This window comes from Protopterus annectens, chromosome 2.part0, assembly GCF_019279795.1.
Source record: "Protopterus annectens isolate FY-2018-M chromosome 2.part0, PAN1.0, whole genome shotgun sequence".
In the NCBI taxonomy this organism is placed as follows: domain Eukaryota; kingdom Metazoa; phylum Chordata; order Ceratodontiformes; family Protopteridae; genus Protopterus; species Protopterus annectens.
This window is the reverse complement of record NC_056728.1, coordinates 1,145,952,644-1,145,975,517: the sequence shown is the minus strand read 5'-3', so window position 1 is coordinate 1,145,975,517 and position 22,874 is coordinate 1,145,952,644. Positions and strand designations below refer to the sequence as shown.

At 42.9% G+C, this 22,874-nt stretch overlaps 1 protein-coding gene across 5 annotated transcripts in view; it reads left to right on the top strand.

The window, feature by feature from the left end:
• The window catches only part of LOC122793381 (protein transport protein Sec24B-like), a 2,932,722-nt gene that overhangs the window by 2,433,593 nt on the left and 476,255 nt on the right, over positions 1 to 22,874 (top strand). For all 5 annotated transcript variants that reach the window (XM_044061340.1, XM_044061338.1, XM_044061337.1 and 2 more), the window contains one exon: positions 16,630 to 16,734. In XM_044061340.1, the coding sequence (XP_043917275.1) occupies positions 16,630 to 16,734 (105 nt within the window). The remainder of the gene's footprint in view (positions 1 to 16,629; positions 16,735 to 22,874) is intronic.

The following is a 22,874-nucleotide window of genomic DNA, read 5'->3' as shown; positions in this document are numbered from 1 at the left end:
TTTCCTTGAAGTTATTGTCTTGGAAGACCATTCTTCTGGTGGCAGTTATGTTTGACAGATGGGTTTCAGAACTGCAGGCTTTATCCTTCATATTTGATTTTCCATAGGGAAAGGGTTTTTTTCTTAGGACTGATCCCTCTTTTTTGCCTAAGGTAGCTTCTGAGTGCAGTTTGAATCAGCTTATTCATTTACCAGTGTTTTTTCCCTAACTTCATAGACAACTGAGATTTTCTGTGGAGAGGACAAAAGCCTTCAGGATTTCAGAACAACTTTTTGTCTCATTATCTAAGGCCGAGCTGTGCATGCCAGTTTTGAAAATAACTATATCCAAATGGCAGTATGATGGCATTTCCTTGGGTATAATTTGAAAGGAAAATCCTTGCAGATAAAACCTAAAGGTCATTCTGCTGTAGCACTTGCTACTTTTGCAACTTTTAACTACAGATCTTATATTGATATTTGTGCTGCTGCTGTTTGTGCTAGTACTCACACGTATGTGTCCCATCATAAATTGGATGTACAGTCAAGTTCTAGGGCCTCATTCAGTTCCACTGTTCTCTGGAATGTTTTTTCCTAGGGCCTTGTTGGAATAAATGGCTGGGGACTCCTTCCAACAAGTTGAAGAAAGTCAAAAAAGACCACATCGGATACAAAAGTTTATGTACTTACCATAACGACAGATTGGTATTGTCTTTTTCCATCCTATTGAACCATCCCTCCCTCCTATCCCCTTCCTTCGGGTTGTGTGGACTGAGGTAGTGGGTGGCCAAGCTGTCAGTGGGTTTTCCCATTCCATTTTGGGGTCCTGTGTAAGATTCTGGAGTGTTTGTTTTTTTGCAGTGTTTGTGTGGGACAGGCAAACTCACTCTGAAGTTGACAGAAGGGAACGAGGTGTTAATGGGTAGAGGAGATGGAGCTGCACAGTAGAAATCTTTTGAACTGGCCAGTTTTGGATCAGAGCCAGATCTGATAACCCACAGGTTGAATAGGATGGAAGTAGAGAACACATATCTATTGTTATGGTAAGTACATGACTTTTGTTTTGCAACTTGTACCTCTGATAACATTAAGCTCTCTTTATACACTTGAGGGATATAGAGTGTGGATTCTCAGTCAAATATTAGTGTTGTAAAGGATGGTATAATATTCAGAGGTGCATCTTAAGTTGGTAGAGGTATTTACAGATATGTTTTCTTTCATGTCAGATAACAGCTCTATTTTCTGCAGTTTTAATTTTAGCAACCATAGTTATATTTGCTTTTACTAAAACAGAATCTGCTGGTTTCTGCATTAATTACAATTAAACCATGTTCTGCAGCTGACACTGAAGAGCTTTGTGGTTATTTTTTGTCTAAAATTTCTTAAGCAGTTTTACCGTATCTATGCTGGTTATATCAGTTTAGATTTGCAGGAGAGGGGTTTATTCCACATATATGGTAAACAGTCATATTTCCTCTTTTCAAAGGTGGTAAAATGTGTACATTATATAATAATCACCCTGTTAGTCTTTTGGGTGTTATCGGCAAATATTTTGAAATAATTTTATGGTTCTTGATAAAACAAGAGCTGTGTTTTGACTCTAGATATTTTTCAGAATGTTATTTACCCAAGGGAGCTCTTGTCTGATTAACCTGTTAAGATTTTGCCATAATAACTGGGAATCAGTTGATGTGGTTTTATTTTTTTATATTTCCTTGTATTTGTCTAAGTCATTTGACTCTCTTCCCCCATGTAAAAATTTATGACCTTATTTTAACTTGGAATTAACTAGTGTATAATAAAGTGAGTTGTTAGCTGGCTGACTGTGAAAGTTGAAGATAATATTTCTAAAGAAAGGAGGGTTGCAGAGGGGGGCCCAAATATACTTCTCAACTGTACAGATTTTTGCCTCATATTTTGATCTGTTCCTCATAAAATTTGTGATTTTCTGTCAAATCATTGAGAAGATCTGAAGACTGAAGTCACTAAATAATTATATAAATTTGTTTCAGACTTCATGTCCATCAGAAAAATGCATGCTAAGACAAATCTTGTTATTCTAGCCACTTTCTAAGTTTATAAGAGCGATATTTAAAATCTGTCCCCATTTTTGGCCCCTTGTCCCCCCATTCTCTCAGGCTTTATCCAGATTATTTGCACTAAGAGGCTGAGAGGTATGGAAAGGGTTCTGTTCTTTAACACTTGTTAAATCTGTATGTCCAATTTCACATCGCCAAATATGATTTTACTCAGCAAGTTTGCTGCTGATTTTTAAAATGTGGGGGGGGGTTATTAACTCTGTTAATGATCAAGTCAGTTTACAGGGATTCCTGGATACCATTTACTTATGGTCCTTAAAATAATAACATTGTCTGTGATACCAGTAAAACTAAAGTGTTCCACTTTGGAATAAGTAATCCTTGTTTCCTTTATGCCTTGGATATTATTATTTTAAGTAGTGAGAGCAAAATAAGGTATTAAGGTTTGGTGGTGAACTGTAGACTGAAATATGATGACAATTTAATATTTGTTATAAAAAGTGTTACTCTGCTATTAGAGACATTATAAGTAGTATATCTTGTTGTAATAAAAGTTTTATTACCTTTCACAAGGCTGCAGTAAGGTTGCATATAGAATACTTTGTGCTGTCCATGTTTACAGCTGTGTCCAAATATCCAGACTGGAAATAATTCAGAAGTATTTTATGATAGATTGAAGATGTTAAAAATTATAGTTTGACTTGAACAACTGTGCCCATATTCCTTATATTACAGATTGCTTAGAGGAGAACCTGATTCTTGTATATAAATGTTTAAATAATGCTTGTATTATCATCCACTTTGGGTCTGGAGTTTGTTCTGCACAGAGTACTAGAATTGTTTTTTTGTAAATATGTTGGTGTGCCACTCTTCTTTGGGGGAATCATCTTTTTGTCACTGGGTTGAGAAATTGTGGAATGACCCCCCTCCCTTCATAGGTTCATAGATTAGTACTAAGCTAACTGCCCTTGCGAGCCACTTTAAGCCTAGCCAATTATTCCCTGTGAGACTCAAACTCTGCACCTTGTGTTTGTAAGACAAACACCTTAACCATTAGTCCACCCTTTCGTGCTGCAGTCTTTCTTTGACTATAAAGATATCTTCATGGAAATATTTCAGTTTGGCACAGAAAACTAAAATAGCGCTACCCAAAATTCTTTGGACTGGCATCAGTTTTTGGATAAAACATAGATGCACATACAGTATTTACATGTGTCTGTAAAGATTCAAGAGGGCGAGAGGAAAAGCTTAACCAGACATTTACAGTGAAGGTCATTTCTGTATGCGGTTGGTTAATTCTCCAGTCAGGATTCTTATGAGGAAATTGTTTTTCCTAATCTCCAGGCTATCCACCAGATATTTGCTTTGCAGAAGCATTTTATGTCATGGGAATTTTTTTTTAATTGGTCTACGGAAAATGTCTCCCTTCCATATAAAAGAAAGATGATACTTGGAGATGCAGTGTGAGCAGTTCTTCCACTTTGGTACACTTTAACAGTGTTCTAAAAGCTAGTAGTCTGCATTCTGATTCAAAGTCTTCACTGTGCCCTATAAGACTAATAGGTTATGTACACCTCCTTTAGATAGACAGGAATTGCTTAGTACTTCTAAGCCTGATCCTGTAGGAAGATCTCTCTGTCACTGTATACACAAAGTGGAAGGATTATTCCCTTGACGCATTCCAGGTTACTACTCAAGTAAAAGGCGTATGCCTTGTAACTTAGGGTTCAGGTATTAAACTGTGATGATGTGTGTACTACTACCTTGCTTGAAACTGGCTTATAATGCATGCATTAAATTAAACATTTGTGAACGCTTCCATGACTTGATCTTTGTTTTGATCATCCAGCAGATGTTATTGTTGACTTGAAGAAAGACCAAACAAGTTCCTTGTTCTTGGTTATTGTGCTTTGATCTCTAAATACTTTTAGTGCAAATAATAAATCATTATGTAGCACAGAAAACCTTTTCACTTCTTTCATCAGTAGACACTTAAAAAGAAAGCAGTCTAAGTACAACTCCATCTCATCAGGAAAGGACTGATAAAAGCAAATGTCTTCAAAATTACTGCTGTCTTCACCTTACCCATTCTCAAAAAGCCCATGGAGACAGACTTGAGCCTTCCATCTGTGTGGCAACAGATAGCTGCAGACAAGTTGGTGTTGAAAATGGTTCAAAAAGGTTATGCAGCAGAATTTGCTTAGGAACCACATGGTAGTTAGCCCCACACACTTATCCCATTAGGTATATCTGGCTGTCCAGCTGATGAATAGATTTCTAGCAAATAAAATTGTTCAGAGCATGCTTTTTTGTAAAGGAAGTGCATTTTTGCATTCTACACTATTTGTGGTTCCAGAAAATACAAGACCTTAATACCAATTAGAGACATGGCTCATGTCTGAACAAGTTCATAAATACAAAGGATTCCTGGATGGTGACTGAAGATTTTAGTTCTTTCATAGTCTTGGATTTTTACTGTGCTTTGAAATTGAAAAACTTTCATCTTCACATTACAGTGAAACCTTCTCACTAAAACTGCATTTTATTCCAGATAAGTTTTTAACTTGGCCATTTGAGCTGTTCACATCGTCAAGCTCCAGTACTTGTGTGTCTCAGAAACCAAAACAGCAAGTAGTGTTGTGTATCTGGATGGTTGTCTAATTGTAGCAAAACAAAAGGTCAGTCATAAATTCACTTTAAATGACTGCCTTTGCAGCTGAGGACATATAAATGGTGATTTAATCAGGTAGTGCTACAGTTGTCTCAGGGCACAGTTTCTGAAAACACTGGGGTAATTTCATGTTCTTTTGATCCCTTAGGCATGATTACATATGAGAAAGACACAGTCACATCTCAAACATTTGGAGATAATCTACATATGTCCTCCTATTCCTATGTTGCAGTATTCTTAGTGTGGGATTCCCCTCAGACGACCCGAATGTTGGCTCCTATACAAAAGCTTAAGCCTGGCTGCTGTAGGTGCGTGGGACGTCACACTTAGGGTCATAAACCAGGGACCTTAAATGTGATTTTTGCACGCACAGACCTCTAAACATTTTAGCTGCAGTCGATCGTCATATCGATCACTCCTTTACTTGAAAATGTCTAAAGCTAAGTACCCCGTTGGGGATTTTTTATTTTACTTGAGCTTGGTTTGCTGTAGTTACCGTTAGCTGATGTCAGCTAAGAAGGGTAAATGGCAAGGTAGGCTCCAGATACAGCATAACGGTACACACGACCGCTGTGTTTTCTGTCTAGGCCAAGGGCACAACCATAACACTTAATAGATTTGATATTCTTTTGTACCCAAGATCCTCCGTAGCTGGCTGGTCACCCTTAACCTATACCTAGAAAACCAGAGGCTCAAAAAATTAGCACTCAGGATGGATACCGAATCGGCCGCTCTTACAGAACCACCACGGAAAAAGGCCAAAGGTTTTCAGGTCTACTTCCTCTGCCTCTCCGCCATCGGATGCCCCACCAGTGTCCGATTTAGGAGTTGAGGGATGTCCGATAGAACCCTCTACTTCAGCATCTCCCCTCAAGGAAGCCACTTCGGAAGTAATGGCCAGCTTGTCCATGGAGATGGCTCTGACGTTGGTCCCTACCAATGTCAAGGGGGAACCAGATATCGTCTGACGACCAACTGGGATCCCACTGCCTGAAACCCCTACCATTTCTCAGGCTCCTGAACCCAAGCCCTCTCCAAGACCTACACCCTTAAAAAGGAAACGGAAAACAAAACACCAGACTCCACCTTCTGAAGGAGTCCAAGACTTGGCAATCTTTTACCAGCTGTTTGATGCAGGCCTTCATAGCCCTTAGGCCCACGGCCCCTCCCCCGTCCACCATTCCAGTGCTTACTGCCCAAGAAGGGGAAGAAGAACAGGAACCCTACTATTCATCTTCAGATGAATCAATCTCCTCCTCTTCACAAATTGCCTCCCCACTTGAATATTATTCCCCAGATGAGGAATCCATAGAAGGGGACTCCCCATCAGAGGATGTCACCTTTGGGAAGACCATCACAAAGATGAATGAATACTTTAAATGGGACACTTCCCAAATGACCGACAGAGTAGATTTGAACTTCAAGTGGAATCTCCCTCACCTTCAGCCATCCCACCAGTCATTCTTGCCTACCTTGGTGCTTTCACCTCAGTATCAAAGAACCCAGGCTCACAACCACAGGCCCTAAGATACGTGATAGGTTCTATAAAATTCCAGATGAACAAAAATTCCTAGTAAAACCACCCCTGGCAGACCTTGCTGTCATTGCTATATCCTCTGACAAGCAATCTCTTCTGCCTACTGATAAGGATAGCAAAAGCATGGGCAGGATAAGAAAGAAGGTTTATAACCCCCTCCACCCTAGCCTTCAGAGCTGTCAACTACCAAACTCATATGATAAAATATGCCTTGGACCTAGTATCACAAGCCTCTTGACATCCACCCCTGACTGGCCTACCAAAACTGAGATAGTATCTAAACTGTCCCTGGCTTCCCATGTAGCCAGACATTCTATTAGATGCAGTTATGATGCAACAGAGGCCTCTGCACGGTCTGCTGCTTCTGCTTCAGTACTCCGCAGATATTCTTGGGTATGCCTCCAACCCCTACCAGAGGATTTAGTCTAAAATCCTAGATGCCCCATTAGACCGCAACCTCCTGTTTGGTAAACAAGTCTGCAGACCTTTTCAAAAACCTGCAGGAAAAAAGTAGAGAGCTTCAAGACATCAAGTACTTACTTGTGTCCCCAATCCCTAAATACTACAGGGATTATCCTGCTAAGACTACCTTTGTCAGGAGGCCCCCCTCCTCTTCCAGGCATAGGAGAGAAACTAGGAGGCAAACACCAGTTGTCTCACAACTCAGTCAGAGACCGCCTTTTCAAGATAGAAGTGGACCCAACAATGCGTGACTGCCTTGCCCACCTACCCTTGTCAGCCCGCCTCTCCCACTGCCTCCACATTTGGAAATCCATCATATCAGACCGTTGGGTGCTGGCAATAATACAAAACGGATATTTCCTTTCTTGGAAGGGAAAAACCCCTTCCAAGGGGCATTCCTTTTCCCTCAAAAAATCAACTATATCTCCATATTCACATAAAACCCTCCAACAGAAAATTCTTGCCCTGCTCTCATTTTCAATTTACAGCCTTGCTGTTTGGTTTATTTACTGCACCCAAGGTATTTATAAGATTCCTAGCCCCAGCCATAGCTTTCTGCAGAACCAAAGGTGCTCAAATCTATCCCTATCTAGACGACATCCTCATTCTAGCAGAAACAGAGGACACCCTTCAAAACCATCTGAGGTTCACCACTTCCCTGCTTCAAAGCTTGGGATTCACCCTCAACCTCCAAAAATCATCCTTAATCCCCAGCAGGAGAAAATCTTTCTGGGCTGCAGGATCAGAACAGACCTGTTATGGGCTTTCTTCCTTCAGGACCAAGTTCTCTCTCTCCCCACTCACTTCCAAAGCTTATTACAGGTTCATCAGATATCTGCAAGACAATTCTTGCAGATCCTGGGACTAATGGCAGCCACCATCCCCATGCTGCCTCTAGCCAGAATGGACATGCAAAAACTACAATGGTACCTGAAAAATGTGTTGTCACAATACCAACATCCCCTAGAGCACCAGATTATCCTCCTGCTCTGTCTCAAAGCAGAACTAAGGTGGTGGATCCAACAAATACTTCTGAACCTGAGCCTTCCATTACAGCCACCCTCCCCCAACCCAGCACATGCATACAGATGTATCAGACCTAGGGTGGTGGGGGGCCACCATGAAAGGTTTCATGGTACAGGAGGCCTGGAACCCTACCCTCCAAAAGAAACACATCAGTGTGAGGGAAATGACTGCAGTTCTTCTGGCCCTGGAAGCCTTCCTCCCTATCCTGCAACCTGGCCCCCTTCAGCTCTTCACAGACATCACAGTCATGTGGTATCTCAACAAACAGGGAGGGACCAAGTCCTACCTCCTCTGCCAGATAATATTGCAAATTTGGGACTTTGGCTCCAGGAACAGCTTATCCCTGCAGGCAACATACAGGAATACATTCATTTGATTGAGATAACTTTCCTCAATCGAGTATAACACCAAGTGTTATTGCCAAATTTCTTCTTGCCGAACAGTCGGAATGTCGTACATAACACCGAATGTGACATTTCCGACCGCTCTACCACCTAAACAAGCACTACTGAGGGTCAAAAAGGGGGGGGGATGTTTTGCAATTTGCAACAATTGCTTTTGCAATTATGAGAATTTGCCCCACTGCTTTCGAACATTTTCCGATCGACCATCCACTGGCCGATCAAATGAATGTATACCCAACATACATTCCTTCTCAGGACAACAAACAAGAAGATATTCTCAGCAGAACATCCTCTCTACAGCACAAGTGGATGCTGAAGAGGGATGCCTTTCTAGACGTTGTCCACCTGTGGGGCACACATCAGGTAGATTTGTTTGCCTCCCCCCAGAACAGGCAATTGAAAAAAATTCTGCACCAAGAACCATTCTCCACTTGCCTGGAGGGTAGATGCCTTCAACATTCCATGGAATGGGCAGTTTCTATATGCATTTCCACCCTTCCCTCTCATTCAAAAAGTCCTCCTGAAAATCAGGAGGGACAAACCAAAAATCTTGCTGCTGACTCCCTATTGGCCAAGTTAGCACTGATTCCCCCTACTTCTTTCATTAGCCAAAGGCAATCACCACAAGTTGCCACACAAGGTGGACCTACTCGCACAACAAGAGGGAATTCTAATTCACCCTCACCAACAGATGTTAGGCCTAACACTCCGGATGATAAACTGCTAATCCCTTTCAGACACTACTCTGAGGATGTGCTTTTGGTCCAGAGGAAGGCCAGGAAACCTGCTACTAGGAGATCTACTTATCGAAATGGGGAAAGATTCTCCAACCTGTGTCTCAATAAGGACAGAGATCCCTGCCAAGCAGAACCCCCCCCTCCAGTCCTTACCTATGTGTGTGAACTAATTAAGGCTGGTCTTTTGTACTCTTCCATGAAAGTCCACCTATCAGCAATTTCAGCCTGCCTACCACTAGATCCCCCAGGCTAGATGTCAAATTATTCCTGAAAGGGGTCTTACACATCAGACCACCAAGAAAATCCATCTCACCCCCCTGGGATCTAAACTTCATTCTGGAAAAAACTAACTCTGGGCCCATTCGAACCAGCTAGTGCTGCTACGCTCCAAATGTGTACATGGAAGACTGTACTGCTGGTGGCCCTTACCTCATCTAGAAGAGTATGAGAGTTACGAGCTCTAATGGCCTGTTCTCCTTACACTACCTTCCACAAGGATAGGGTGACCCTACGTACTAACTCTTCCTTCATGCCTAAAGTGGTCAACGAAGTGTGTCTAAACCAATCCATTCACCTGCCCACCTTCTTCCCCTCTACAACCAGTGACAGTGAGAGGATACTCCATTCCCTGGATGTGCACAGACAGTTAAAGTTTTATCTGTACAAAACTAAGTCCATCAGAAAATCTAACCAACTCTCTGTATCCTTCCACCATCGGGCCCTGGCCAAGGCAGTCTCCAAGCAAACCATTTCCTGTTGGATTAGGAAAACTATTTACTACTGCTATTCCCACCATGGTAAGCACTTACCCCAGGGAATAAGAGCTCATTCTACCAGAGGCGTGGTAACCTCCAAAGCCTGGACACAGCCTTCATCCTGGAAACAGCCACCTGGTCCACATGTCACACCTTCACCAGACACTACAAATTGGACCACATCTCCAGAGCCTGGGCAGGGTTTGCTAGAGCAATCCTGCAAGGTTTTGTAGAATCAGCTACATCTACCTCCACCCTTCCCTCTAATTAAGCTGTGGTACTGTCCCACACTAAGAATACTGCAACATAGGAATGGAAGGACCTTAGAATAGTTGTGTAAAATATTACCATAACCATAGATGTCCTTTTCTTCATGTTGTAGTATTTCTTTCCACCCACCTCCCCCTTTTTTACCATTGACCTGTTTTAAGGGCGCTTTGAGGCTCTGCCCTAGACCAGAGTCAGACTTGCCAGCATATGACACTTTGCACCTCTGACTGACATCACTTGTTACTTTCTATGGGTCTGTCCAACTGGGTGTTTTAGTTCTGAAGTCTATGCGTGCAGACGTCATATTTAAGGTCCCTGGGTTATGGCCCTATGTGTGGCGCCCCACGCACCTACAGCAGCCAGGCTTAAGCTTTTGTATAGGAGCCAACGTTCAGATCACCTGAAGTGGGGAATCCCACACTAAGAATACTGCAACATGGAAGAGAAGGACATGTATGGTTATGGTAAGATTTTACACAACTGTTATTTTCACCTAATATATTCGGATATAGAGGGAATTTCTGTGGTGGGCATATGCCGAGAACGTATTATATATATTACTAATATTACTTCCAGCATCCTTCAAAGTGCCAGTTCTGTCTGCAGACTCTTCAGGTTATGCTTGGGAAGCCTACTTCAACAACTTGTCAGCCAAATGCAAATGGCTTATACAAGGGAAATGCCATCATATGTTGTAGATGCCCACCTTTCAGGACAAATTTTGGCCAGGCTGTCTTTGACTCCACTCACACAAGCAATAATTGAATGTTGTGGCCAGTTCCATTGGTGTAGGAAGTAAAAGCCTTGACAGCGAGCTAGATGATGACTGGCAGTTGTCTTCCACTGTGTCTGTCTCTCCCTGAATAGAGAATGGCAGTCTGACTTTACAGCTTGTTTACCACAGTGTCCTACAGCAGTGTAATTGTATTACTATCCCCTTCCCAAACATTGGCTTTACCCAGATAGACAAGCTGCCTAGTGTGGAAGTAGAACCTACATTCTTCTGCGCCAAAAGCAAGTGTGCTACCTGTTGCATTACTGCAGGTGTGTGTGCGTGTGTTACATATATATATATATATATATATATATATATATATATATATATATATATATATTTATATAATATATGTGTGTGCCTGTGTATCTGAAGTTGTCTTCATTTGGTCTTCAACCTGTGGGTCACGGTTCTGGCATGGATCCGACTCAGCCGCATTTTCTCCAGCGTCTGAACTGTACTCCGAGCTCCTCCTCTACCCATAATGCCACTGTCTCCTTCCTCCCTTCAGATAGAGTTTGCTGATCCCCATAGCAACCCAACCTGACACTATGTCTTTCTCCCTGACACCAAAAAACTAAGCTAGTATCAACAGGAATAACATATTATGCCAAAGAGAGAGTCATGTCTTATCCAGCCAAACCACCACACAGCCCATATGAGGCAGGGGGAAGGAGGTTGAAGACAAATGAAGATCAACAACTCAGATGGAATGTTATCGTGAGTACATAACTTCTTTGTCTGAAGTTGTTGTCTTCATTTGGTCATCAACCTATGGGACAGAGTCCCTAGCTACTAAACACCTGGGAGGCCCTAATGGAAGGATATTCTGTAACACGGCGGAGCCAAATAATGCCCTGCTTCTGGAGAGAAGATCCAATTTGTGATGGGAAATGAAAGTATGTGAAGGTGCCGAAGTAGCTGCCGAACAAATGTCATCCAAAGAAACTTTAGACCAAAAGGAGGCTGAAGTAGCCATAGATCTAGTAGAATGCACCTTAACATGACCTGGTGGAGGCACTCCCTTTGTTAACTACGCCAAGAGTATACACTGAGAAATCCAGCGAGCAATGGTGACCTTAGATACAGGCTTCCTATAAAGGGCTTAGAATAAGAAACAAAAAGTTGATCAGACTTGTGGAAGGCCTTTGTTTTGTGCAAGTAAAATCGTAACTGTCTATGAACATCCAGCAGATGCTATTTATACTCCCCTTTATTCTGGAAGTTCGGAAAGAAGACAGGGAGATTGATAACCTGATTGATGTTTGATTCTGTGGCCACTTTAGGTAAAAAGGAAGGAATAGTGCGCAGAGAAACTGTGTCTTTTATGGAAAATCATGTAAGGGGGCTTAATTCATAAGGCCTGAAGTTCCGACACCCTTTTAGCTGAAGTAATAGCAATGAGAAAGCCCGTCTTCCAAGACAGGAATTATAGATCTGCTTGAGGCAGTGTGTTCAAAAGGGGATGAAACCAAGGCTTGAAGGACCAATGTAAGATCCCAAGGAGGCATAGGGTCATTGATCGATGGTCTAAGAAAAAGGTACCCTTCAAAAAGGCTTTGCAGAGTTTAGAAGAGGCTAGAGAGGCTGAATTATCCCCTACGTGGAAGTTAGAAATAGCTGCCAGTTGAACCTTAACTGTAGAGAAACTGGCACCCTGTCGGAAAATGCTTGCCAGAAACACCAAGATAATAGGAACTGGAGCAGTGAAAGGATCCAAATCCCGTTGAGGTGCCCAAATGAAGAAACGCTTCCCTTTACTGGATTAAATCTTCCTCGTGGAAGATCTATGAGCCACTACCAAAATCTTAATTGGAGAAGATAACCCGGGAGTCCTAACTATCATGGGAAATGGAGCAGCCAAGCGGTGAGCTTCAGACTGGCCAGATCTGGATATGGGATCCCTGAGAGATGTGAAATCAGATCCGGAACCAAATCCAATGTCCATGAAGGACACACTACATGAGACAACAAAGAAGGGAACCATACTTGGCGAGGCCAGAGGGGGGAAATGAGGATGACTGAGCCCACCAGCCGTTGTGCTTTCTGTATGAATTTTGAGATCAGGGGAAGAGCATAGAGAAGACCAGAGGGCCGAGCATGAACTAGAGCATCTCTGGGGGGAACTCCCCCAGAGGGATGGTTCAGAGCAAAAAATGTGTTGCACTTTGCATTGGAAGGAGAGACTAACAGATCGCAGCAAGGCTGACCCAACTTTAGAAAGGTCTGCTTTGCTACTGAAGGATTCAGAGACCACTCATAAGGCACAAGGATAGACCTGCTTAGCCTGTCCGCTAGAACGTGCGTTACCACCAGAAAACAGCTGGTGGAGATCTCCCACTCCCACAATCTCATGGCTTTGTGGCAAAAGGGAGAAGACCTGGTTCCCCCTTGTTTGTTGATATACCAGACTAAAGATATGTTGTCTGTCTGGATGGCAATCGTGCCTAGAGGAAGATGGGCCTGAAGAGCTTGCAATGCCAATAGCACTGTCCTCATCTCCATGACGTTGATATGCAGCTGGGTCTCCAGGGAAGACCACATGCCTTGAGCGGTCTTTCGCAAGCAATGCCCCCCAACCTGAGTTGGGAGGCTTCCGTGGTCACCTTGGTCAGAGGGGAGGGAAGAGTAAATGGGCGACTGCGAAGAAGATTTGGGGACTGAATCCACCAAAGAAGAGAATCTTTGCATGCCCGGGATAGACAAATCAGTTGTGACAGTGGTAGAAAGGATAACTGAATCACCAGAGTCCACTGCAGCACCCTCATATGTAACCAAGCTGTGGGGACGAGGGTGATTATGGCCACCATGGACCCCCCAGTGCATTTAAAGCCAGCTCTGCAGGGGGAGTTGGAACTTGAAGAATGTACAAGACATGCTGTTTGATGGAGTGAAGCCTATCGGGTGTCAGAAAGGCCTTGATGTTCTTCGTGTTTCACTGTTGCAGTCATTACATTTGGGTAATCTGCTGGCAGATTGCCCTCAGTCAGCCTGATTAACAAAGTTTTGGGTCCTACGTCAGTTGCTGTCCCTTCTTCCATGACGTCAGGTCATCAGGGGTATAAAACATGCAGCCGACGTCATTACATCAGTCCTTCTTGCCATGCAGTGCTCGAAACAGAAGCAGTTCGCAAGTGCCGGTCGGCCGACTCTTGAAATTTTCGTTTTCGAGTTTCAGAACTTAAAGCTAAGTACCCCATTGGAAACTTTTTCTTGCTCCTTACCAATGTCAGTAAAAGTTAATAATTGCATTACTTGTGGAAAGCAAATACTTCATAAAGATTTTCATTTGTACTGTATTCCTTGCCTAGGCCTTGACCTTGACGTACCTTGCTGTCACTTTTGTGCTTTATTTAATCAGCGCACTATCCGACGTCGGTACATTTGTGCCTCTAAATATTTTGGTTCTCGGTTTAATTATCCAGAAATGTCATTGGTTAGCCATCCGACTACCGGGATTCCGAAAAAACGCAAAGTTAAAGACAGAGACAGGCTGCCGAGGTCCAAAACCGCTGACGATGCTTCTCCTAAGCCAGTCGCCAGTTCGCCAGTACTCAGTGAGGCGCTTTTGCAGCCCCTGATACCTGCTACTTCTGATTCACAGGCCTCTACTGAGACCCATTCGGAGTCCGATATGCAGCGCGATGCTTCATCTATGGAACCCGCGGATGTCTCTACCTTTGATGGGTCCAGAGCCGCTGTGCAGACACCGGCTTCTGAGGGTGTATTCAGGCCTACAGACTTGTATATTAAATAGACACGGCCTTCATTACTAAGGCCTAAATCTCGATCCATGTCTAAAAAAATGATGCCCAGGCCACATGTTCAGGCCCCTATACCTAAAAAACAAATGATAAAATGGCTGAAGATCTAATTACTCTAATCTGGGGTAGTCAACCCCACACACGCACACACACACACACACCAAGAGGCCTAGGGCTGAGCTTGATTATGAATCTTCTGATCAGGATTCTGTTTCTTCTGACTTTTCTAATGACCTGGATTTGTCCATACCTACTTATGAGGATTCTGATGCAGAGGATTCCATTCCCTCCGTTTCCCCTCCTGAGCATTTTTCTTTTGGGGAAACTTTACATACTTTAAGGGAGCATTTCCACTGGGAAAGCCAGGAATTTTCTGATTAAAAAAAAGTGGCTTAGGGATTTTCTGCTTCTACCTCAGAATAGGCCTTTGGCTATACCTCCTGCACTAGACATTGTTGATTATGCGTTCTCGGAATCCAGTTTGGCCCCTGATTCCCTGTCTCCAACTCCTAGTAAACCTGACAGATGCTACAGGGTTCCTGACTCCCACAAGTTCCTTTTCAAAACTCCTGTTGCAGATCCAGAAACCACTTCTCAGGGGCCCATGGGCATTAAGGCTTCTACTGCTAAAAATCCTATGCCTTCTGATAAAGACTCCAGGGCGCTGGATAGATGGGATAAAAAGGTTTATACTTCTGCAACCTTGGCAATCAGAGCATTAAACTGCCAATTTCATGTTAAAATATCAACAGCATATTATTGGATTGCTTAAACAGAAAATTATGTTGATTCCTTACTGTATGGAAAATAAAGATTTACAGCATTTAATGCATTCTGCTGAACAAGTTGGAAAACATACTTTGCAATGTGGTTTTGATTCTTTAGAGGCCTCTTGCAGGGCTGCTGTTACTGGGTCTGTGCTTAGAAGGCATGCTTGGCTTAAGGAGCAATCTTTGCCTGATCATGTTAAAGCTGCTAAATTGCACACACACACAAACGCACACACACACTAGTTGGTGTTATTCCCACATCACTAGCTGGTCCTGAGTCCTAATCAGGGCTTTTATCTCACTGCACCACAGAAACATTTTTCAGCTGTTTTTTTCTTTTTAAGTAATCATAGGTAATCATATGTTAGTACTAAGCTATCTGCCCTTGCGAGCCATTTTAAGCTTAGCCAATTATCCCTTGTGAGACTCAAGCCATGCACCTTGTGCTTGTAAGGCAAGCACCTTAACCATTAGGCCACCCTCCCAACTAAAATACCCCTGTCAGTTTCAAACCCCGGACCTTGGAAACACTAGTCTGCATGAATTACCACTTGAATTCCAGGAAGTGGATTTGCAAAGGTGCCAAGTGCTTTTTTCTGGTACAGTATGTGATGCCACTGTACATCTGAGAATAGGACATGCATGTTGTCAAGCAGGAAAGCAGCACAGGATAAAATGCTGAAATGGAGAAGAATAGATTGTAGATTCATTCTCGGATCCACTAGAAGTGTAGATCATATGATACAGGAAGGACACATCTGTTGTTTATCAGTTCTTTTCTGCCAGTGTAAATCTCAGAAACCCCATCTTCTGACTACTTCCCTTAGACATAGTCAAAGGCTGTAAGCAGAACTGGCAAAAGGATTTATTTTTCTTCTCTGTAGGTTTTTTATTGTTTGACTCGCATCTCATTTCTGGACTTCTGTTTGGGGGAACGCATGAAAAAAAATTTTGCCTTCCTGACTCTGGAGTGTGAGAAGTTCTAAAAGATAGTATTTTATGGAGTGTTTGTATTAGTGTCCATGTGTCTCGGTGATGGATGCAATGATATTGCCATAGGTAATTTTCAGTATTTAGAAGGCGACTTATATTACATGTTGTAATTTAATTTTGACAGTTTTATGTAAGGCGGTTAAACTTTAGCATTTCTAATATCTTGCGTAATAGTTATATATTTTTTTCCCTTGCATTTCTTTGGCAGGAAAGTGGTGTTGATCTTTGGCTTAACATCTGTAATTCCTTCTGTACTACCGCCACTTGTAAGAATTATCCCAAATGTACATAGGTCTGCAAAAAGTGTCATTAAGACAAAAGCTGATTGTTCACTTGAATTTTTTTCTTAAATCATTCAGTAGTAGCTAATGTCCATCTCTGTATCTTAAGTAAATTTTCGTTTTTTTTTTTTTTTTTTTTTTTTTTTTTTTATAATTTTTCACATAGGCTTCTATCCATGTAAATGACAAAGTTGTGCCACAGCCACCTCTACAGCAGCTTTCTTCAGAGAAGTTAACAAGAGACGGGGCGTTTCTAATGGACTGTGGTGTGGTATGTATCTTTTGTTCATTGTAAGAAAAAAATATTTTAAGGAATTTAAAGCACTTCACCACTAAGGTTCTAATTAGACAATAGTGCTGAGATTCTCCTGCCACAAAATGTAAAAATGTGAGTCTTTGACAGTTGAGTGTATATGTCCATGCAGGATGTCCGGTTTCCTATCTTATGGTCTGTTGGAAATTCCCTAGTTAGCTAATAGCCTCTTTCTTCCTAATAGACTTTTGTTCATTTTCTTTATACAGATCCCGCAAGTGTTTGTTTGAAGAGCTGTTTCAGGAAGGCTTATTCCATGTATATTCAATACTGTCTGTGAAAAAAATACCTATTATCTTTCTGTTTTTTGCCCTTCGTCTCTCACCCTTTTAATGCAAGAATTTTGGACAAAGTCAAAATAAGTTTGGGGGGGTGGGGATTGGGACAAAAGCTCAAGCTCATGGACAGATTTTGAATATTGCTGATGTCCTTCATGGATGCATCTGCAGTCATAACAAGTGGGTTGTCCTGTCGTCAGGCAGCCCTGCAGTCGGCCGGATTCCAAAGTCCGGGTCCGGCTTCGGCTGATGTCGCACTCCACCCGACGTCATCTCTGTTGGTCTTGGTGTATAAAGCATCAGCCGGCGCCATTTTCCCCAGTCTTTCTTGCCGCCGAAGCAGAAGCTGTTCGCAAGTGCCGGTCGGTCGGATCCAGAGATTACTTCTACGAATACTACTTGAAGACTTCTGGGACTCTTTCTTGCCTCAGCCGATGTCAGAAAAGTTAACAATTGTTTAACCTGTGGGAAACAAATACCTCATAAAGATTTCCACTTACTTGTGCCTTGTTTAGGCCCAGCCCACGGCGTAGCAGCCTGTTCGCCTGTGCCTCTTTCAACCCGTTTAACGCTTAGCGTCGGGTGGTTTGCAGAACAGTTTTTCGGTTCTGATTTTGGATCCTCCGACTACCCAATCTACCAAAACGCGAAAAAGAAGAGACACGATCAGTCCGGTGGTTTCGGCGAAAACCACGGAAAACTGATCAAAGTACAGCTGAACCTATTCTACAACTGAGGCCCCTGCTACAACTCTTGAATCGACCTCAGAAATTTTACCCACTCGGTGGTTGACTTATCAGACACCATCCCTTGGATGTCTCTACCCCAGCACGTGGTGCTGCTAGGCCTCCAGCAGCCATGTCCATTAAGGCCTTCGCCAGGGCTAAAGCAGCCAAGACTACTAAAACAGTGCCTGTTAAGCCCCCCACATCCAGGCCCTCTTCTAGTTCTCAAATGCTTTCTTTGGCAGAAGATTTAATTTCTTTAATTAGAGGATCTCAATCTCACCCAGACAGGGCCTCTCAGCCCCAGAGAAGAGACCTAGGGCAGAGCCCCTGAGCCAGTGTCTTCTGATGATTCTGCTGATGAATCAGACATAACTGACCAGCCAGAGGCTCCCTTCTCCAATTTTGAAGATTCTGATGCTGAAGAATCCATTCCAGCTGCTTCCCACCAGAAGAATTCTCCTTTGGGAAACCTTGCATGCCATGCGAGAACAGTTCCAATGGCAGCAACAGGATTTTCAGACTCCAGAAAAGACTTAGGACCTTTCTGCACCTCCCACAGCACAGACCCTTAGCTATACCTCCTGTTCTCTCTGTGGTGGATGATGCTTTCAATGATGTTTGCTCTCCAGATTCTTTACCCCAGCCCCTCCCAAACCAGACAGTTTTCACAGTGTGCCAGATACTCATCACCACCTTTACAAGGCCCCACTGCAGACCCAGAAACTATATCCCAGGGTCCCAAGGCAGTAGCCGCGACCACAGCTAAAAACTCTATTCCATCTGAAAGGGAAGCAAGGTCATTAGACAGATGGGGTAAAAAGGTCTACACTTCAGCTACTCTCTCAGCTAGAGCTTTAAACTGTCAGTTTCACATGATACAATACCAAGAGTTTATGCTTGATCAGTTAACTAAAAAACTAACCACTGATGAATCTCTTGATAAGAAATATGTATTAGAGATGGTAAATAACATACAACAGGTTAGCAACCATTCCTTAAAATGTGGCTATGATGCACTGGAGGCTTCATTTAGATCAGCCATGACAGGCACAGTGATAAGAAGGCATGCATGGCTAAAGGAACACGCTTTACCGGATCATGTTAAAGCTAAGTTGCTAGATGCTCCTATGGACAAGACAAGTTTGTTTGGTACACCTGCCCAGCAGGTTATGAAGAAAATGGAAGAAAAGGCAAAATCTGTTCAAACTGTTAAAGATTTCTTGCAGGTTCAACCCCCAAGGTTTAGCAGGAACTGGCCTGCAAATTGGTCCTTTCCTGACTCCACAAAATTTCAAAGGGGCAGGAATAGACGTTCCAGAGGCAGAAACCAATCCAGAGGAGGTGCCTACAGAGACAGTGGCAAGGTAACAACAGAGGCACAGACACAGCCACTGCCACTACATCAGCACAACCACAGTGACTTAATCCTAAATCCGCCTACCAGGGAACAAATAGCAGTTCCTCTAGGCGGAAAGTTAACCTTATTTTCAAAGAACTGGCACTACATAACAAAAGACAAGTGGATTTTACAAACCATAGATCAAGGTTACGGTTTCACTTCCACACTTTACCAGTCAAAAGAGGAATGCCAAATCTACCTCCAAATCAAAAACAGAGGCTCAGATAATGGAGTTAGCAAACATGAGAGCTGTGGAAAGAGTGCCAACAGCAGAACAAGGAAAGGGGTTCTATTCCAGACTTTTCCTAGTTCCAAGAAAGGAAAAAGTTGGAGACCAATTCTACCTGTCCACCTTAAATACATACATCATTGTCCCAAAATTCAAAATGCTGACCCTACAGCAACTTCTTCCCATGCTGGGCAAGGAGTCTTGGCTGGTAACTCTAGATCTCAAGGAGGCATACCTGCACGTCCCCATTCGACCAATCTGCAGAAGATACCTCAGATTTCTTGCAGGATCAGAGCACTATCAATTCTCAGCATTGCCCTTTGGCTTATCTACTGAGTATTCACAAAATGCCTGGCATCAGTAATCGCCCATTGCAGACTACAGGAATTCAAATTTACCCATACCTGGACGACTGCCTGCTACAAGGGACAACAAAAGCAAGCTGACAACAGATTTACAAAGGGTCATTTACTTGCTACAAGGACTGGGATACACAGTCAATTTACAAAAGTCAAGGCTGATACCATCCCAAACAAGGACATTCTTGAATTGGACACAGTACAACAAATGGCATTCCTGACTACAGAAAAACAAAAGAACTTCCTCTTTACTTCTTGGCACTAACAAAACTGAACAAGTTAACAGCAGGAAAAGTTCTGCAGGCCTTGGGCTTCATGGCATCATGCATAATCTTGGTCCCATTTGCCAGACTACATATGAGGAAACTACAGTGGTACCTAAAGAATTTATGGTCCCAACACAGACACAGTCTAGAAACAGAAATCCCACTAATTCCATGCTTAAAACAGGAGTTCCTATGGTGGGCTCAGGCATGCCAGTCAAACCCAGGCCTACCCTTTCGCAGATGTCAACCAAGCCAGACCATCACAACAGACGCTTCAGACCTAGGATGGGGCCCACATGCTGGACAAATGCGTGCAAGGATTGTGGACACAGGATCAACTTCACCTGCACATCAATCTAAAAGAAATGCTGGCAGTAAAACTGGCAATCCAAAAGTTCAAACCATTTCTCAAAGAGGGCCAGTTGATGATAAGGACAGACAACACCACAGTCATGTGGTACATCAACAAACAGGGAGGCACTCATTCATACCCCCTATGCAGAATGACCTTGGAGCTGTGGACCCTGGCACTCAGCTACAACATTCAGTTACAGGCAATATTTGTACCGGGGAAAGACAATACTCTAGCAGACATATTAAGCAGAACCACTTCAGATGCCCACGAATGGAAGCTGCACCCGGACATCTTCAAGATCATCTCAAAGAAATGGGGAATGCCACAGATAGACCTATTCGCATCACCTCTCAATCACCAGCTCAAAAAATTCTGCACAAGGACATTCCACCCACTAGCATGGAAAGTGGACTCACTCTCCTTCAACTGGAAAGGCCTAACAGCATATGCATTCCCACCTCTTCCTTTGATACACAAGGTACTACTAAAAGTCAAGGAAAAACGTCCAAGGATAATCCTGATAGCTCCAAACTGGCCAAGACAACACTGGTACCCACTACTGAAGAGCTTGTCTCGGAACAATATGTGGCCAATACCCCTGATGCCTTTGATGTTAACTCAGAACAACTACAGCATCATACATCCAAACCTAAAAACGCTGCAACTGACTGCATGGAACATCACATAGCAGCAGCTAATCCAGAACTTTCCCAAAGAGTTAAAGACATTATTCTTGAAGCAGACCTTCAACAAGAAGGAACTATGCTGGAAAATGGAAAAGGTTTGTCATGTGGAGTACTGAAAGAGGAAAAGATGTGTCAAACATAGATATGCCTAACATTCTGGAGTATCTGGCCGAACTTCTTCATTCAGGCCTGTCCTACTCCTCCATCAAGATACATGCATCAGCTATTTCAGCAGAATACAGCTTTGATCCACCTGTTTTTAGCACCCTTTGCTCAGGCAGTTCCTCAGAGGAATCAAGAATGTAAAACCTCCAAGGAAACCACCATTACCAGCTTGGGATTTAAACTTTGTGCTAGAAAAGTTGACACTATCACCCTTTGAACCAGCAGCAACAGCAGACCTACAACACCTGTCATGGAAAACTGCTTTCCTACTGGCAATTACTTCAGCAAGGAGGGTTTCAGAACTACAGGCCTTAATGGCAGTGCAACCCTTCCTAATCTTCCACCAAGATAGAGTGTCCATGAGGACTAATCCTACATTTATGCCCAAGGTGGTATCTAGAGTGTCTTTAAACCAGGCAATCCACCTACCTACCTTCTTTCCCAACCCACAAAACAGAGGGAAAGAATACTGCATACCTTGGATGTACATAGACAGCTCACTACTACTTGGACAGAACAAAAATAGCAGAAAGACTGACCAACTTTTTGTAGCCTATGCAACAGGAAGGGAAGGAAAAGCTATTTCCAAACAGACAATCTCCAAATGCATACGAAATTGCATACGATTCTGTTACTCCTTCCATGGAAAACCAATTCCACAGAACATAGGACCTCATTCTACAAGGGCAACAGCCACTACCACAGCCTTCTTGTGGCAACCAAAGACATTATTGAGGCTACTTGGACCTCCGTGCATACATTTGCCAAGCATTATAATTTGCCTCTATATTCCAGATCCCGAGCAGGGTTTGCCACTGCTGTACTGCAAGGGATCCTAAACACACCATAATCTACTTTTATCCTCCTCCCCTAGTTGGCTATGGTATTCTACCCACTTTTATGACTGCAGATGCATCCATGAAGGACATAGTACAGTTTTGTACCTACCATAAATGTAGATGTCCGAACTGGATAGCATCTGCAGTCACTCCCTCCTTCCCTCTGTGGTACTCCTAGGGTGTTTACCCTCCTAATAGCTAGCTGTTGGGGAGTCTTTATGCTGTATTTGTTTGTATATATGTACATACATGCTTATTGTTGTGTTTACTTCTATCTATTTGGAAACATTGGCATCTATCCAAATTTTAGCCTGCAAGAGGGCTACTGGCATCTGCGGCAAGAAACACTGAGGAAAATGGCGTCGGCTGGTGCTTTTATACCCGAAGACCAACAGAGATGACGTCGGGTGGAGTGCGACATCAGCCGAGCGGACGAACTTTGGAATCCGGCCGACTGCAGGGCTGCCTGACGACAGGACAACCCACTTGTTATGACTGCAGATGCTATCCAGTTCGGACATCTACATTTATGGTAGGTACAAAACTGTACTTTATAAATTGTAAACTGTAAAATTACTGGAATAGCAGATGTTGTATTAGCATGCATTTTCTGAATTATATGAATTCTGAAGTTCGGATGTCTCACCGCTTAATAGACTTCAGTCTTCAATAATGTGCAAGAAAGCCACAGTTTTTTTAGGTGGCATAAATCAAAAGTGTGTGTCAAAATATTTGGACATTCTGAGAAATTCTGGTTAGTTAAGAGGTATATGTTTACTTATGTTCTGAGTGCT